Source organism: Leucopleurus acutus (genome assembly GCF_964270905.1).
Source record: "Leucopleurus acutus genome assembly, chromosome: 9".
Lineage (NCBI taxonomy): Eukaryota > Metazoa > Chordata > Mammalia > Artiodactyla > Delphinidae > Leucopleurus > Leucopleurus acutus.
Window position 1 is genome coordinate 68,568,176 of NC_139144.1, and position 19,415 is coordinate 68,587,590.

General features: G+C 41.4%; 1 protein-coding gene across 1 annotated transcript in view; it reads right to left on the reverse strand.

Moving 5' to 3' along the window:
* The window catches only part of ELMO1 (engulfment and cell motility 1), a 495,322-nt gene that overhangs the window by 386,819 nt on the left and 89,088 nt on the right, over positions 1-19,415 (reverse strand). Inside the window, exon 5 of the mRNA XM_082847008.1 lies at positions 3,632-3,682. Within this exon, the coding sequence (XP_082703134.1) occupies positions 3,632-3,682 (51 nt within the window). The remainder of the gene's footprint in view (positions 1-3,631; positions 3,683-19,415) is intronic.

The window sequence follows — 19,415 nt, forward strand, 5'->3', positions numbered from 1 at the left end:
TTCCCTGTGCATAACGCTGTCACTCCATACACAATGTTCTGTAACCTGCTTTTGCACTTAATAAAATTTTTAGATGCCTCTGAGGCAGCATAACACATTCTTTCTTACAGCTACACAGTATTCTATCACATGGTTATTACCTAATGCATTTAACTAGTCCCAACTGATAGACAGTTAACAGGTTTCAGTTTTTGATTACTGAAAGCAATGACGCATACAGCCCTGTATGGGTGTGTATGGTGTGTGTGTGTGTGTGTGTGTGTGTGTGTGTGTGTGTGTGTGTGTGTGTGTGTGTGTGTGTGCCCTGCAGTGCTTTTATGAGTCTATCTATTGGATAAATTCCCAGCAGTAAAATTGTTAGGACAAAGACATATGTATTTTAAGCTTGGGTGGATACAGCTAAATTGCCCTCCAAAGAGGCTGTACCAATTTATACTCTTGACACCACAGCGTCTTTGCCTCACACCTTGATTATCTAGGAGTGTAGATTTTCATCTCTTTTGAGAGAAAGATTGAGTTTTTTCTTTCATATGTATCCATATCTATATAGATCTATACAGCTATAGCTAAATAGCCATATATAGATCTATATAGATCCATCTATCTATATATATCTACAGATAGACTATATATAGAGATTTATAGATCAAGAGAGAGAAATAAATCATCTTTGTTTATAGCTTTTGGCCATCTGTTTTGGGGGCAGCTAATTTATTCATAAGAGATCCTGCAGATTGAGGAATCAGCCCTCTATTTATCATGCATGCTGCCAATTGTTTTCCTTAATTTGCTGTTTTTGACTTTGTTTCTGGAATTCTTTCCAAACATGAAGGTTTTGTAGGGTTGTTTTTATTTTTTGGTAGTCAAATTTGTCAATCTTTTTCTTTATGACTTCTGGGTTTTGTGCCCTACTTAGAGTGGCTTTCCACACTCCAAGACTACAAATATATTTACTGTGAAAACTTTTAAAAACAAAAATTTCGGGAAAGTGAAAACAATGGTCTGGGAACGCACGCTTCTTCTAATAGGAACACTAGCCAAAATTTATGTAAAATATGCTTTATGCAACATGTGACCTCAGGTTAGATATCCACAGGTATTATTATCATGGCAGGTACAAGGGAACACTACTTAGCTGCACAATCTGAAGGTCTCCAAACCCTGAAATGCTCAGAAATTCACACACATTTGCACACATTCCCTGAGTATGTTCATGGCTAGATTTTCATGATACTGGAGAAGATGGATAAGGATAGGACACCTACAAAAGATACATGTTTAAGATGGTCACTAGAGAGACTGTCTAAAGATGTGCAATGCAGAGGAAGACCATCAGTCAAGTGTCGGACTTTTAAAAGAATAAAAATGCAGGTTGTTTTCTTCGATCTTCTCTTATTAATGCCCTATTTTGTTAGGAACAATCCAGAAAGGATAGTTCTATATAGAGGAGGACTGAAAATAAATCCATCAACACAAATATCATCACTGATGGAGTGGAGGTGAGACTCAGCCCAGCTGCACATGGCCTAAAACAAGAGTGTATGTATGCATGTGTGTATCGAGTGTGGGCATGTGTGCGTCTTTTCTGGCTACAGGGAGAGTTCAGCTGAGGTAGATGAAAGGACTTGTAAAAGCTAGCGCAACACTGCTTGCCAGTTTCTTTATGGTACTCTAATATCTCCTAGCAAATTTAATAGAGACAGCTATTTTTTAAAATATATTTTTATTGTGTATGTAAAAAGTGAAAGAGTTAGCATATGCTGACCCATATTTTTCAGTCAAACACAAAGTAATTTTTAAAAAAATCTACCAGCAACAAGTGAAGTTTACAGATCCAAACTACCTTGATTATAGTATAATTCCCAATTCTATACCCTGTGGCTACAGTCAAATCATAAATGCTTACTTAAACTGCAGGTGCCTGGACCCTATTCCTAGATACCATTATTCAGCTTCTCTTTAAAGGCTCAGACATCAGCATTTTAAAAATTCTACCAACGATTCAGGTTTGGGGACCACTGTCCTCTGGAAAATGTAAACCAATCTCTTGTAGTGAATTCCATCGTATAGTATTGCCTTGTGCACTGGCTTTCACATCTCTCCATTCACCGTGCTGGGTATATGAAGGGCACAAGCTCCATTGTCCCCAGTGATGCCAAGTCATGCCATGGTGTTAGTACTTGACTTTCCAGATGCTGACAAACTCCACCCTGCCCAACACCTAACATTCTTTCAAGGTGTAGCTTAGCGCTGCAGAAATTTTGTTCATGAACCCATGGCAAATAAAAAAGAGAATTGACTTCATTTAGTGAAGACCTAGATTTTTAACAAAAAGCAGTGCCTTTCTAATTCTGAGACGAAACAAAAGGCAAGGTGTACTCTTTCTGCCCATCAAGCAGGTGAATAATTTCAGCAGGATAAATAGGAACTACAAAACCCAAATGAAACCATGGTCTCTAAAGGTCAAATTAACATGAATTCATGCTGACTAAAGTAAGAAGATCAATGCTAAGGCAGACAAAAATGTCTCAGCTCATCATGTAGCCACTGAAAAGTGAGTATGAATCATAATTCCCATTAAGTGGAAAAGAAGGTACCAAAAGACAGTTCAGCCAATGCCAGCGGCATATTCTTATGGAGTCCATCACTGTGTTCAGGCTCGAAATGTTACTGGGTAAAACGTTCAGGAGTTTGTAAGCCTCTCTTAATGTAATTTTCGACAAGAAGAATTTGTGGTGGTTACAGTACCCACAATTTAATTTTAGCCAGATGCTTTTCCCAATTTTTAAATTTATTTTTAGCCTACCACATGGCTTCAGTGGAAACTGAAAATGAGAGCTAGACACAGTTTTCATCACATATGCAAGTGAAAATAGTAACACTTGGTGTATTTTGTGCAGATTATTCTTTAGGAGAGCGGTAAAAGGCACTGTGAACACTACGTAGTTTAAATATGCTAATGTTACTACCCAAAGTATCTATAAGCCAGCCAGAAAGATCAAGATCAGCAACACAGTCAGCTATAGTAATCTAAATATACTGCAGCATTTTGTTTAGCAGCTTTTATCTGGAAGACTTTAAAGTGTTTTGGTTTTTTTTCCCTAGAATCAGCTGTCAGTGAAACAGCGTTAAGTGGCAAACATTTCTTAAACTATATTTTCATGAATTGTCATAATAACTGACCAAAACTAGAAAATGCTTAAACACTCTCTCTCTTTCACACACAGACATACCCTCTGACTTCAAAGGGAAGTAACGGGCTGTCTCTAGTTTTATTTCCTTTGTTTGTTGTCTGAATTTGTTCAGATGGCCTTAGGTGGATCTGTGGACAGGTAGGTAAAAACCGATCAGTACAGCTGAGTTACCCCATCTGTAATATGAGAATTGCTGAGATGACCCCCAAACTCAAACTTTAAGATCAATTTACTTGCACATAACCTGGAACAAAAATTGCCCTTTCTGTAATGGGAAATAGAAGGAGGGGCATTCCTGCCAGTCCAGAATATGAGGACCGTCCAAAGATCTTTTGTTTCACACAAAAGTCACCGTGAAAAATTAACATCCCATAATCCCTTTAACAAACTGCAGATCAAAGACTTTACTAGAAAGCTACAAACAAAGATCAACTTACTGGAGATGTGGTTAATCGAAGGATAGTGCCATTTTTTATTTCATTGCGATTCTGGAAAAGAAAAAAAAAATCTTTGTAACTCTTCAAGTGGACGCTTGGGAAGGAAGAGAACATAGGTAAATATAATCTAGCAGAGACTCTATATAATAAGCATTCATATGATTCAGTTTATTCTCACTTGAGTAAATTTAGTTATTTCACAAAGAACTTTAAACTGGGTCCCAGATGTATTAACTTTATATTTTTCCCTTCAATTCTTTTTGTTTAATTTAATTTTTATTTTATTTTGGAGTATAGCTGATTTACAATGTTGTGTTAGTTTCGGGTGCACAGCAAAGTGATTCAGTTATACATATACATATAACCATTCTTTTTCAGATTCTTTTCCCATATAGGTTATTACAGAATAGTGAGTAGAGTTCCCTGTGCTATACAGTAGGTCCTTGTTGATTATCTATTTTATATATAGTAGCGTGTATATGTTAATCCCATACTGTTAACTCATCCCTCCCCCCCTCCCTGACCTTTCCCCTTTGGGAACCATAAGTTTGTTTTCAAAGTCCGTGAGTCTATTTCTGTTCTGTTTCTTTATACCAAGTCATGGACAGCATTCAGTACAGAGGAAGTGAATATCAACCCAGAAAACAGGAATACGGGGCCCAAGGACAGCAATCAAAAAAAGGAATTTAAAAAGGTTATTAAGGGACTATGACCCAGCAATACCATTCCTACATATATACCCAAGAGAACCGAAACTGTATGTCCACACAAAAACTTGTACATGAATGTTCATAGAAATGTTATTCATAATAGCCAAAAGTGTAAACAACCTGAATGTCCATCAGCTGATGACCAGATAAACAAAAGGTGGTAAATCCATATAATGGAATATTATTAGGCCATCCAGAGAAATGAAGTATTGATACACACTACCACACGGATGAATCTTGAAAACATCAAGTGAAAGAATCTAGAGGCAGAGGCCACATATTTTATGATTCCATTTATCAGAAGAGGCAAATCCATAGAAACAGGAAGCAGATTAACGGTTTCCAAGGGCTGGCGGAGGAGGATCTGGGAGTGAGTGCTAATGGGTTCAGGGGTTTTGGGGGGTGATTAAATGTTCTAAAATTGATTATGGTGATGATTTCAAAAATCTGTGAATAGAGTAAAATCCAATGAATTGAACACTTTATAAGGTGAGTTTTTTGGTACGTGAATTATATCTCAATAAAGCTGTTCTTTTTTAAAGGAAAGGTTAGAAAGGAACCTGGTTTCTTAACATTTGCTGGTCCCTACTGCATTTTGCGTTGAAGTTAAGAACAAACAGCATAAATGAGCGAGCAGATCCCAAATCAGTCCACCTCCACGTGGCAAGTGTATTTGAGGTGAGTGTCTTGAAACTTTCACTTAGCATCTTTGGCATTGAAGGGAGAATTTCACTGGTAGTTTTCTTTTCGGCCACCAGAGTACGCACCATGCTCAGCTTTCAGAAGTGGGCCTTCTGGGAGTCACAACACCGCATCCCTCACCCTGGAGCACTGAGGCCAGGAGGTTAATAAAGGGCCTTGTGGGCCCTTCTCCTGTACCGTTTCAGACAAGTCCCAAGCTAGAATTTGCTCAGGATGCAGCAGGCACGCTGAATTGTTGGGAAATTTCTCAGGATGAGCTGCCAAAAACACATAGAACACTCACTCTCTCCCTCAGCCAATTCTGACTACTTATTGGAAAATGAATTTTGTAAAAGAATTATCTGAAAGCGAACAGGCTTCAGGGCAATACTCTCTCCCAAAGAAAACCTAATCTGAACGTTTTATACTGAGTTCAGGCCTGAAAACTCCATACTGCCGGATCCAAACCTTCCTCGGGCAATTTCAGCGCAATCTAGAGCATCCCCAGCCAGACACCCTGGGCCACCTCTCGAGAGAGCAAGGTCCTCATTACCCGAAGTGTGCAGGCAAGGGCTGAATAGCCACCTGGCAGCCAGGCTCAGGTATGAGATGGTGAAATGAATTTCAGTCTTTTAAAAAAAAGCTCCTTTCAACTCTAAAATTCTATGCCTCTGTGAGAATTGGAGAGGAAGACCACAAATAGTAATTATAGAATTAAGGAAGCCGGACACATAGCATACCTCTTTCCTGTCAGGTTCTAAATGAAAGAGAGTCAGAAGATGAAAGGCTAAAATACCTCCTTTATTAGTGATTATGGAATACAAGGCTGAGAGTGAGAACCAGCAGACAGATAACTAAACCCTCAGGTTAACATACCCTTTGAGGTAAGACCAAAGGCAAGTTCCTTCCCAAGAGGAAAAGGGGGCCCAGTTTATTCTTCCCAAATAACGAATCAAGTAGGGAAAGAGGGTATGAAGAAACCAGGAGGGTTTAGCAATAATCTCTCCTCATGAAAATTAGGAGTGACGATGAAGCATTCCTAATAAAAGCAATAAACTAACATTTATTGAAAGGCACTGGGGTGAGGGTTTTTGGGTTTTGTTGGAATGCCTATTTAACCATCATAATAACTTGATGCTCATTTTAAAGATAAGAAACCAAAGCTACCAAGAGGATAAATTATTTGCCCAACATCATGGAGGGGGAAGGGCGGACTCACACTCATCAGGGTGGGGAGCATATCTGACACCAGATGCTGTGCTCTCTCTGGAAAAGGGAAGAAGATCTAGATCTTGCATTTATCTTCAAGGGGGGGAGCTCATCACCTGGTCAACATATATGAGAGCAAAGAAGTAAGAACGGTATTAACAAATGCTCTGCAGATTTCCAGGTGTTCCCTGGGATGCCCTGGGCACGGGGCACCGGGTGGGAGTATGGCCGGGGTGACCTCAAGCAGTTGACTTCCAGGCCCCCATGTTGGCTCCTGCAACGTTGACTCCTGACTTTCTGGGACCCAAGTAGGAGTTCTTTGAAGAAAGGGTCTTGAGGATTGTTTAAAACAAAAGCAGTGTTAAAACCACTGACAGGCAGGGCTGGGTTCAACCGACCTCCGTCTCGCACCAGCTTGTGTGCTCAGTGCGAGCTACTTAACCACTCTGATCTAAGTTTTCTCTTCCCTAATATGGGAAGAACAAGTCATCGCTTAGAGGATGTAGTAAGAACCAGACGTGACAGATGATCTGTGCCTGGCCTAGAACTGGTTCAAAAATGAGAGCGATCTGGACTATTACACCGAGAGCAGCACGCCTCCCTTCCCAGTTGGCAGTCCATTTGCCCTCTGTCTCTTCCTTTTCCCTAAAAAGATGTTTCTTAATCAGCATTTTGTATTTTGGAATAAAAAAGATAAGTAGAAGGGCCACTATTATATGCATTAAAAACGTTAAGGTCCCGACAGAAAGGTAGATAAACTGAAAGAAATAGGCAATGGTAGACATCTGCTTCAGAGACTATTCTATCAGGAAAATCACCTGGACTGCACCTCATCTGCCACAGACTGATGACACCCTTTGCTCTCCAAGGCTGTCTAACTTGTGATGTAGACAAAGGAAAAGGCTTGGACTTACTCTTAATTTCATAAGTTCCATCCAGACGCTGCAGCATCATTTAAGAGTTGGATTTCCAGATAGGACAGTCTCAGTTGGACCCACATTTCGCTTCTCACCTGGGGAATCTGCTACAAGTGACACAGCTGCCCTTTGTGTCAGTTTGTTCAGGTGTAAAATCAGGAGAGCACCTGTCTCCTAAGGCTGTTCTGAGGATTAACTGAAACGATCCATTTAAAGTGCTTAGAGCAGAGAATGGCAAACACCTTGCAAACACTCACGAAAAAAAGTTAGCTGTTTATCATTAGTGCAAAAATAACATCTAAAAAGTACAGTGCTGCATAGGCTTATTTGTTTTTAGCTAGTCTCTCTCTCTATGTAATCCAATCAGTAAAAAGAATAGTGCCATCTATGTTATCCTGAGTCTAAGACTTTAGGAAGTCAGCAGCACATATCCAGCAGAATAACAGTTAGCAACTGTACACCTCTTCTATCAGCAGACCAGCATGGCTGAGGAGGGAGGTCTAGCACACAGCGGGCTCCGCATCAAAGGCTGGGGAGCTGCCACTCACTCTTTTATCATAGTCTCAGGCCTCTAAGTCTGTTTCAGAGGGGCCTTCTTTGATGCAGTCCTCCAAGCATTCAATAAGGGCTGTGTGTGTGTGTATGGGTGTGTGTGTGATCGTACTTCCTTATCCTGTCCATTGGCTGCCGCCCTCTACCCGCTGACCATCACCTCTCGTTGAACCCTGACCGATACACCTCTACCTGCCGAGGCGCTGCCACAGCTTGGCCTGGTACTGTTCTCCCTCAGTGAGGTGACTAATACACTGGCCAGCTTTGCCTCATCAACAGGTTATGCCACTGACCTTTGGGAAGCAGCTTTCAACAAGACCTATCCATCAGCATTCAACAGAGTCAAGGTCACCTCTCTCGGGCCAGACAAAGAACACCACTAAATGACATATAAAAGCACATGGGGAAGGAACAAAAACTAAAAGTGAACTCCCTCCTTTCAAATGGAGAAGGGGATTCTGCAATAGTGAAGAATGTATCCATCAACTCACAGAGCCAAGAAACTGTCCCATGCCCCTCTCTAGGAAATCAGCCTTTAATCTCCGATTCTCATGGGATCTTCACACCATTGGCTCTAGAATCACCATGAGTATTAAAATGCAGATTTCTGGGACTCCCCAGCTCGCCAAGCCCACACTCAGGGACCTGGGACTCTATATTTTCACTCTGCTCCCAGGTAATTCTGATGAACAATAAAGTTTAGAATCATCCCAGTCTAATTCATAAGACTACGCAGCACATTTAGAGTAAGTATTCTGAAATGCGAGGTAATGAAGTGAGGCAAACAAGGCTAACGCCAGCTCCTCAAAACTGAGAAGAAAGCAGCAGAAAGAACATTTCTGCGGGGTAAGGTCCTAACGGCACGCAATGCGCGGGAAGAATGACAAGGGCCCAGTGAAAGCCCGCGAAAGCCCCACTGTCCCAGTTACTCCTAAGCCAGCAGTGGCAGACTGTGCTAGCCCCTGACATTCACAGGCGTCTCGAGAGGATGGCTTTGTGTTTCTTCACAGAATCAGCTCAGTGACTCGGCCTCTGTGTGGACTGGATAATAAGATCCTGCAGAAAAACGTCACTGTTGTCATACTTTTCCCTCTGAAATTTATCTCAGTATGCCAACTTTCTATGTAGCCAGACAAATTAGGAATCATTCCCTGGTCAAAAATTCCAAATTCTACCCCTCTTCCTGCTATTGAGCAAGGAAAGCAGGAGGTCGGAGGGGGAGGCGGCGGGGGAGGGGGCACTTACAACCCCACAAGCCCAGGAAGCTCCAGGATCTTTTCTTGGGCTCCTTCTTCTCCTCCTTGCTCTGTCTTTGTCTATCACTGTCTCTCTCTCCTGATGTGATGAGGCCCTTACTTTGGATGTATTACTAGGAAATAAGGCTGTTCTTCGCATCCATTGCTCAATCATCACAAAGACTGATTTTGCATGTAGACCTGATCCTTTCCATCCTTTATGTGTCTATTTGCATGATCTTCAGATCTCTGGGCTGAAGGAAATAAGTGAGGACCGCACATGACATGCCGGTTGCTAGGTTACAGAGCAATGCCTCTAGACGGAGGACTACAGGTCTAACATTTGAGGAGGAGGATAGAAATACCCTAAAATAAATCTGAACCCGCAAAAGCCAGGAAAAAAAAGGCTGAGAGGTGAGGTGGGGAAAAAGGATAAGGAAGAAAGGGTGGCAAACTATTCTGAATGTACATTTTCCGTAACTAATATTTCAGCCTTCCCCCAGGGGTCCTTCCCATCAGGGACCACGTTCCTCCCCGCCCCCACTCCTCAGCCCCATATGGCTTTAGTAGCTCATCATCACCCGTGGATTTGAAGGATCTTGCTTTGACTTCTGTTCCACTCTTTCTTCAAGCCTCTAGCTAGGTTCTATTCTCAGTTATTGTGTTTCTTTAATCATTTTACTTTTCACAGCACCCATGTACCATTTACACAATTCCCCAAACCAAGAGCAGACAGACAAGACAGGTGTTAAGTAAGATTCTGTTAACTACTTATTTGTGCTGTGTAAACACAGACCGGACCACTTTGCTCTCTTTCTACCTGTAATAAGACCTGGGTGGAAGAAGTGGTGCGAAGAGGTCAGACAGCCTGCAGGAGCCCAGGGAGTCTAAGGGGTGTGGTGAGCCCAAGGGGAGGAACAGCAGGAGAATGCCTGCCTCCCTTGGCATTTTAATCAACTACTTGTAGGAGACAGAGAAAAAGAACAGTGTTTTTCTGGAGAAGAACATGCTTATCTTAAAGCAACAGGCACTATTAGATGTTCACTGCTGCTTAAAAAGAGGCACCCTTTTAGAAAGTCAGGGAAGATGCTTGTTTCCTCAGCCACTTTCATATGGCAGGAGTGAGCACACACCTGCCTCTACCTGGTGTCCAGGCCCCAGGACCAAAAGCTCAGGGTAGAACCCAATCCACGTCTGTGTCCCTCTAACACCCTAGGATAAGAATTGACTGAGTCCAATCTGGTAAAAAGTAATAGGACTTCCCTGGCAGTCCAGTGGTTAAGACTCCATGCTTCCACTGCCGGGGGTGTGGGTTCAATCCCTGGTTGGGGAACTAAGATCCCACATGCCATGTGGTGTGGCACAAAAAAAAAAAAAAAAAGTAATGGCAGGTCACTATTTAGATGGAATCCACCTTGCAGTCAGAGTAGCCAGTCCCTTGAGCACAGAAGGTGATGGGGATCTTTCTGGCAATACAGACGGTGGGATAAGCACCAGCAGAGACATAGTATGAGTGTCAAAGGAGGCGGACGTGTATTCATAGACTCTCTTTCACTACAGGTGCTGCGCTGGGAGAACAACAAGGTGGTGAGGACAATTGACCAGCAGGGGTCTGGAAGCCTGGAAAGCGCAGTGAACTGGAAGGAAGGAAGCTCCAGGTTGAGCCTGGACCAACTGACTTCCAATGTGACCTTGGGCAAGTCCATTGGCTTTAGTTTCCTCATCAAAAGAATGGAAGCAAGGGGCCCAGCACCCAAGGTCAATTCTCTTCACTTCTCTTTTATTCTCAATACAATGAACAAAGAGGAAACATTTAAGGCTTTTGAGCATTATGACCAAGGGGATGTTTCAGAGAAATAAATCTGTCAGCAGCAGCGAATTAGAATGGAAAGGGAGTAAGTTAAGGAGATTGGGCAAGGTGGTGGAGGGTTCCAACAACACACAGCTGCCTCCATCACTGCAGGGCTTGGCACTTGCTAAGTTAGACCCCAGGCTCCAACCATAGGACTCCTGGCTCGGAGCACCTCCAGTCTCCAAGTTCACAATCCAATAGATAAACCCAAGAACCGAAAAGCTAGTGAGTAATAAGTTCTATGACAAAAATATGTGCCTTTCCTCCCACACATAACTTGAAGGACAGTAAATAGAGACACATTTTTCATGGGTTATTTTGTAATGTTTAATAAAAGCCTTAAAAATCAAATTTTATGAATTTTTCCTTTGGAAACATCAGAGAGGCGGACATTTTACAAAAGATGTCCACTGAAACATTGTTTATAACAGAGAAGTACAACTAAAAGCAAGCCCAAGTGTTTCAGTTATTCATTTATTGTCTCTCAACCCTAAATCCAACATTCTTGGCCTCACTTTGTATATTGGAGATGGACCCTGCAAGCATTTCCCGTTTGCCATCTTAGGAGAATGTTAAGCTTCACCAAAAGAGAGCATTGGAATAATCCTGCCTGGTCACAGAAAGGCAGTTCTCTTTTGAGCCACCATTTTAGTAGCAGTAGTAGTAGTAAGTGTAGAAGTCCACAGGTCTGATCCACCCTCAGGCCCTACTCCTACCAGAAGCCACTTCCAAGCAGCTCTGCTTACTCAACCTTCCAGCAAGACACACTCCCATAGTTCAGCACAGGCCTGCATCCTTCATCACCGTGGTGATACCTCTGTGGTAGCCATGCTCTCTTTGAAGAGCCCTGGGGAAGGGGGCCATGCCCCCTGGGGGGTCTTTAGTTCTTAAATTGTCCTCTCCTCCTCAGACTAGAGGTCACAGCTACTTTGCTACAACTGCTCCTTCTGGGGACCCACCAGAGTCCTTTGCTACCCCTTTGCTCGCAGTTAACAGATTCCACTAGTTACTGATTTTTAAATTAAATTTCCCCGGTTCAAATAATGATATTTGAACTGTACCCTGACTGAACCCTGACTGACATACCAGATCTTCCAAATGTCACTTAATATGAAGGAAAATTTAAATAAAAATGGTAAAGCAGGCCAATGATACATGATATAGCCATTAAAGTGTTGGTATGAAAGAGTGTTTAATAATATGAGAACATGTCACACTGTATTGTGAAGTATGTGAAAGGAAAATAAAAATGGAGTCCGTATTGTGAAGAGAGCTCTCTAAAATGAAGCTGGGGACCTTTAAGGAAGTGTGACCTATGCACATGTCAGACTGGATGGAATCTGACCTTTTGACCTGATGAAGGGATCCAGAACACCTGCCAGAAATTCAAGATACTTATCGGACCCTTATCCTAAAATAACTTGTGATGGTCTATCGACTTATTGGACCCCTATCCTAAAACAGCTTGTGGTTCCTTAAGGACAAATATTTTCTGATTCACGTCAGAGTCAACCACAGTTCTCACCCCAGGCAACCTTTAACAACCCTGTGCCTTTTTGCCTTTATAAGCCCCTGACTCTTTCTCTTCCAGAACACTCTTCCAGAGTTACCCCAACCTGTGTCTTCCGAATTGCAATTCTTAAGACCCCCAATAAACTCTTTTCTTATTTGCAGCCTCCTGCATTATTTTTTTAGTTAGCAAGTGAAAAATGTAGGCTGCAAAACAGTATTGCAGTATGAGTTCAAATTGATGGAGCATGTGTGTAGATACTGATAAAATCCTGGTGCCCAGGTAGATAATCAGGTGAACAATGCTCTCCACTTGCAACATGTGAAAAAACAAAAGAAATTAAGAAAAATGCCTGATACTGTATTTGCCCAACCCAGCTAACGAACATTGGCTATGTTTCTAGGGAAGAAAGCAACCTCCCTGGTTTTGGACAGAAGGACTTGCACAAGCTGGGGTGAACCACGTCGACCAGGCCTTGCCCTACAGTCCCATTTTTCTATTCATTTGAGATAGAGACTTGATTGCCAGGCCCTCCTGCTATCAATTTTAACCTACCCCTCAATCAAATGACATGTGCAAATGTTTAAACCTGGGTTGTGATGGGTAAATTAGAGCCTGTGGTCTTAGAAATCCACAAAGTTCTGGAGAAGAGAGATGCACTTACAGGAAAGAAGCTCATGCTTGCAAAAAAGAAAGATTTTAAAGGGCCATTCCAGTGGCATTGGCAGGGATCACTAAGGTTGCTGCTACAGCTGGGAAAATACCAACTCCATGGTCTATTCTAGGCAAAGCCGATGCAAACAACAGACTAAGGAGTGAGAACGAGACATAAACCTTTAGAGTGGAGGAGAGCTATGGAGCAAAGTGGGATGGAAACACAGGAGAAGGAAGAGTGACCGAGTTTGCTGGCTGCTTGCTGGTTGGCTTCAAAGAGACAGTGTGGTGTCACCTGTCATCCTGAACATCACCTGCTGTGATGTGAGCCTCCCCCACACTGGCATCAGATGGGCCTGAGTCAAACCTTGGCATCATCACAGACAGCTTTGTCACCTGGGCATTTGGCACAGAGCCTGGCATATAGCAGGTGCTCAGTGAACATTCGGTAAATTAATACATGGGCTTGACGACACCTCCGAGCCTCCCTCACTGCTGCATGAAGACCGTCACACCTAGGCCATATGGTGTTGTCATGGGCATTAAATTAGACAGTCCTAATAAAGACCCTGCCTGGCACACGGGAAGGACTCAAAACATCATCCATAAAGAAGAGGCAGCTGGGCTCCCCTGGTGGCGCAGTGGTTGAGAGTCTGCCTGCCGATGCAGGGGACATGGGTTCGTGCCCTGGTCTGGGAATATCCCACGTGCCGCGGAGCGGCTAGACCCGTGAGCCATGGCCGCTGAGCCTGCGCGTCCGGAGCCTGTGCTCCGCAAAAAAAAAAAAAAAAAAAAAGAAGAAGAGGCAGCTTAGGTACTGGGTAATGAAAACATGAAAAATCTGCCAGATCAAGAAGGGGGAAGGCAGAGGAAATACAGGTCAAGCCATTCTGCTCCCTGCCCGGAACACTGCAGGGCAGGGGTTCTTTTTCCTTTCTTTTTGCCCCCTGGTCATGGATGTTTTGGCCGTCTGGTGAAGCCTATGGGTCACTTCTATAAATAACGTTTTCAAATGCATAAAATAAAACACATGAGCTTGCAAAGAAACCAACAGTTACCCAATTTTTAAAATTGTACCATAGTAATATATATGCTTCTTTATCAGTACAGGTATCAGCAAACTTTTTCCAGAAAGAGTCAGATACTAAGTAGTTTAGGCGTTGCAGGGAAAGAAATTTTCTGTTGCAACTATGATACATAAATGAATGGGCATGGCTGTATTCCAATAAACTTTATTTACAAAACCAGGTGGCAGCCTGGATTTGGTCCACAGGCTATAGTTCACTGGCGCCTTTATTAATGCATGAAATAACAAGATACGTTATAAGCGCTAATAACTACCGTAATTTCTAATTAATGTAATGATCATAAATGACATTTTGAGATCACTGCAATAACAGTAATAAGTGGAAATATCTATGATTTCTACCGGTAACATCAATACAGATACTGTTTATACTATCATGGCTGGTTGTCTACATTCATCATTGAAATAATGCAAAATTTTTATTTTCACACAGTTATAACTTTCTTCCTATACAAGTTCATAGAGCCTGGGTTAAAACAGTGGCTTTCCACTGTACTTAGAAGAAAATCCCTATTCCTACAATGGTTTAAAAAACTCCCGATGTGGCCCTGGCCAAACTCTAACAATCATATCTGATACTCCCCCACTCCCCAGCTCACCATCCTGCTCCCCTTTGCTCCTTATCACACCAAGCCCTTCGTGCTTCAAGGCTTCTGTACTGGCTGTGCCTTTTCCTGCAATGCTATGATCTGCCTCCTTGTGACTCTCAAGTCTTGGCACAAATGTCACCTCTTTAGAAGGACACTCCCTGATGCTTTACAGCAATCTTGGCTTTAAACCAAGTCAAGTCGTATTTCTAATCCATTCTTGAACCTAAATTACATGGCTAGCCTGGCAGACTGAGCTCAACAGCAATGCCTGCCTACCACACTCTGCCCCCAAATCTTTATCATGTTACCCCATTTATTTCCTTCAGAGCACTTACTCCAATCTGAAAATACCTTGTTCATTTTTTTAAAATCTCCTGTCTGTCTCTACCCACACCCATGAGAACATATACACGAGAGGAGTGGGCATCTTCAGGTTTTGATCATCACCAGTGTCAAAAACAGTGCCTTGTATGTAAAACATGCTCAATACATACTTTTTGAATGAACGGAATGGATATTTTCATCGTAATAGGACCTAAAGCAATAGCCAGAATATATCTGTAAACTAAAACTAACTGGCCACTTATGTCTTCAAAGACAGAAATACTGTCCCTTTCTTCCTCCCACAATTCAGATAAATCTCAGACCATCTTTCCTTTCCTTCCCTATTCTACAATCTTCAGTCAACCAGCAGCTATTTATTTCATGCCTACTAGGAGGCACGTGTATCATTAAGCATTTTTGAAAAAGGGATAACTGAGATATAATTGCTCATGTCCCACTATCAATCCTTGTGTCCTCAATAATGTCCTGAATGGAAGTGAACCATATTCCACCATATTGTTCACCTAAGCCACAGCATCAGGCTGCTCTAGCACAGAAGCAGAGTTACAAACAGCCCCAGACATCTACAGCTGAGCTCTGACGCTCACAAAACCGTCCAGAACCACTCCCAGAAACTCACCTGTTTCAGCCCTAAGAGGAAGGGCCCAGTGATGAGAAGAGGCCAGACAGGGGCCTTAGAAAAGCAGGATTGGCCTCAGTGTTGGAAGTGAAAGTATCCAACAGGACACACTAGAGAACAAATGGGCTTTAGCTTGAATCCCACTAGAGGTTCCTCCCTTCTATCCTATCTCTTCTTCCTTCTTGCACTAGGAGAAAAATTAGAGTTTAAGTAGACTTCTCCAGAGAAGTCAGGATGGATGATAAATGAAAGAGGAGGTAATTAAACAGTCAAAACTTTGAAAGTATTACCATAAAAATTCTAGAAGAAAACACAGGCGGTAAGCTTCTTGACATGGGCCTTGGACTTTTTAGATTTGACACTAAAAGCAAAGGCAAAAAAAGTAAAAAAATAAACAAGTGGGACTACATCAAATTAAAAAGCTTCTTCACATTAAAGGAAACCATCAACAAAATGAAAAAGCAACATACTGAATGGCAAAAAATAATTTACAAATGATTTACAAATCATGTATCTGAGAAGGGGTTAATATCCAAAATATATGAAGAACTCTTACAAGTCAATAGCAAAAAAACAATCTGATGAAAAAAAATGGGCAGAGGAACTGAGTAGACATTTTCTTCCAAAGGAAAATGGCCAAGAGGTACATGAAAAGATGCTCAACAACCCTAATCATGAGGGAAATGCAAATTAAAACCACAATGAGATATTGCCTCACACCTGTTTTCATTGGCTATCATCAAAAAGATAAAATAATAACAACTGTGTGCAAAGATGTGGAGAAAAGGGAACCCTTGTGCACTGCTGGTGGGAATGTAAATTGGTGCAGCCACTATGGAAAATAGTATGAAGGGTTCTCAAAAAGTTAAAAATAGAACTACAATATGATCCCACAATCCCACTTCTGGGTATTTATCCAAAGAAAATGAAACCACTGACTTGAAAAGATATATGCACCTCCATGTTTACTGCATCATTATTCATAATAGCCCAGATATGGAAACAACCTAAATGCCCACTGATGAATGAATGCATCAAGAAAATGTGGTATACATATATACAATGAAATATCATTCAGCCATGAGAAACAGGAAATCCTGTCGTTAGCTACAATATGGATGGACCCTAAGGATATTATGCTAAGTGAAATAAGTCAGACAAAGATAAATACTGTATATCTCACTCATATGTGGAATCTTCACACACACACACACACAAAAGCAAACAAACCTCTAGTTCATAGATACAGAGAACAGATTACATTGGTGGTTGCCAGAGGCGGGGAGTATGGGGTGGGCAAAATGGGTGAACGGAGTCAAAGGTACAAATTTCCAGTTATAAAGTACATAAGTGATGGGCATGTCATGTACAGCACAGTGACTACAGTTAATAATACTGTATTGCATATTTGAAAGTTGCTAAGAAAAAAACTGTTAACTACATATGGTAAGGGGTGTTAACCAGACTTACTGTGGTGATCATTTCACAATATACATAATGTTGAATCATTATGCTGTACACCTGAAATTAACATAATGTTGTGTCAATTATACCTCAATTTTAAAAAACTTTAAATGTATTAGAAAGCTCATCTACATCTTAGCTTTTCTTCTTTTTTTCCACTGGAGCATCCACCCTGCACTTGGACATCCAGGCCTTGCCTCTAGAAGCTGTCTGTCTTGTCGGGAGGACTCACCCTAAATTCCTCTAAGCACAAGTGAAGTAGTGAGCAAGAAAAATAACACATTAAGTCAATTAGGACAGGTGTTTTCCTTAAGAGTTGATCCAAAAATAACAGCCAGAGAAACATTTCTTTTATAGACTTATTCTCTGCCATAAACGTGCTATCCAGATGAATTAACTAACTGGTATGAAGGGACTTCTACTTGGTAAAATAAATGCCTTTTTCACATAGAGACTCTGTAATGAAATTCTGGGTTTTTACTATAAAAAGATACTTTGAGGGCTTCCCTGGTGGCGCAGTGGTTGGGAGTCCGCCTGCCGATGCAGGGGACGCGGGTTCGTGCCCCGGTCTGGGAAGATCCCACATGCCGGGGAGTGGCTGGGCCCGTGAGCCATGGCCGCTGAGCCTGCGCGTCCGGAGCCTGTGCTCCGCAACGGGAGGGGGCCACAGCAGTGAGAGGCCCGCGTATCGCAAGAAAAAAAAAAAAAAAAAAAGATACTGTGAAACAAGATGACATACATCAGAGAAACATTAGCTGATTTAAAAGAAAAGGCTTTTAGCAAAAGGTAAAGATTTAGATAAAAGATTTAGATAAAACTGAGTTAAAATCTAGGCTGCACAGTTAATCATATATAATCATCAGGTTACTTAATCTCTCTGATACTTAATGTTGTTAATAATAAAAAACAGGAAATACACTGATAAATACACCTCGGTGTATTTGCAGAAATTAAGCTCAACAGAAAGCCTTGTACACAGCAAACACTCAATAAATCGTACATAAATAGTCATAAAGAGTGGAAGTGCTTAAAAACAGATACGATTTATGATAGATACAAAATTATGAGGTACCTAGGCACATATATTACTAAATATATACAAGAACTTTCAGGTAAAAATTATGACTTTGTTGAAAAAGTTTAAGGAACATTCTAATAAATGGAAAAATATATTGTTTTCGTGGATGAGATAAACAATATGCTAGTGAAAGCAATTTCCCTCCAAAATTAATCCATAAGTTAATTCCATTTTAATCAAAATTTTTACAGGATTTGACAAACTGATGCTAAAATTCATTTGGAAAAGTAAAAGACTTACACTACGCAGGGTGATTTTGATAAAGGAAAAGAAGACAGATTCATCCCACTAAACATCAAGTCTTGTCACTGAGTTGTAAGTGCTCAAAGCTGTACGGTAAGGAACAAAACAGAAAGCCACTGAGATGCCTATAATCACGGAAACTTGACTCACTACAGAGGTGAGATGTAAATCATGGGGGTGGGAAGGTGAGTAATGAATTACTCAATAAAAGGTGCTAGGAGGAAAAAGATAAAATTAGATCCCTACCTAATAGAAACATGCGCGCACGCGCGCGCACGCGCACACACACACACACACACACACACTCTCTCTCTCTCTCTCTCTCTCTCTCTTTCAAAATGGATTAATGATCTATACAAAAATCAAGACTCTTTAACTTCTGAAAGAAAATAAAAGAGAATACCTTTATAATACATGACTAGTGGAAGTGCTTTTAAACAAAACATAAGTAGCCCAAGCGATAAAGGGAAAAGTGATCAATCTGATCATATTAAAATGGTCTTATTAACTTCTGTTTGATGAGAGACACCATAGAAAATTAAAAAGTTATGGACTAGGGGTAGCTAGATAAAAAAGAATTGTCCATATCCTATAAAGAACTCCTATAAATCAACGAGAATAAAACACTCCCCTCCCGCTATTCGACAAAGACTGTACAGGCAGTTTGTAGAAGGGAAATCTGAAGCATAACAAACATAGGAAATAGGCTCAGCCTCAGCAATTAGGGAAATACACATTAAAGCCACAAGAAGTCGCATGCCCCCCACGCCCCATCCAGTTGGCTAGCATTAGCAGGACTATGACAACAAACACAGGGTGAAAAGAAGGGAAGAGGAACTCTACTTTGTGGGTGGGACCAGGCTAGCAGAACCGCTTTGGAAAGCAGTTTGGCAACTCCTAGCAAAGTTAAAGATTCAACCCAACAGCTTCCTACTTTCTATTCTAGAGAAATGTTCAAATGGAATCACATGAATACATGAACAAGAATATTCATGACAGCACTATTTGTGATACCAAAATTGGGGAAACAGCTGCTTA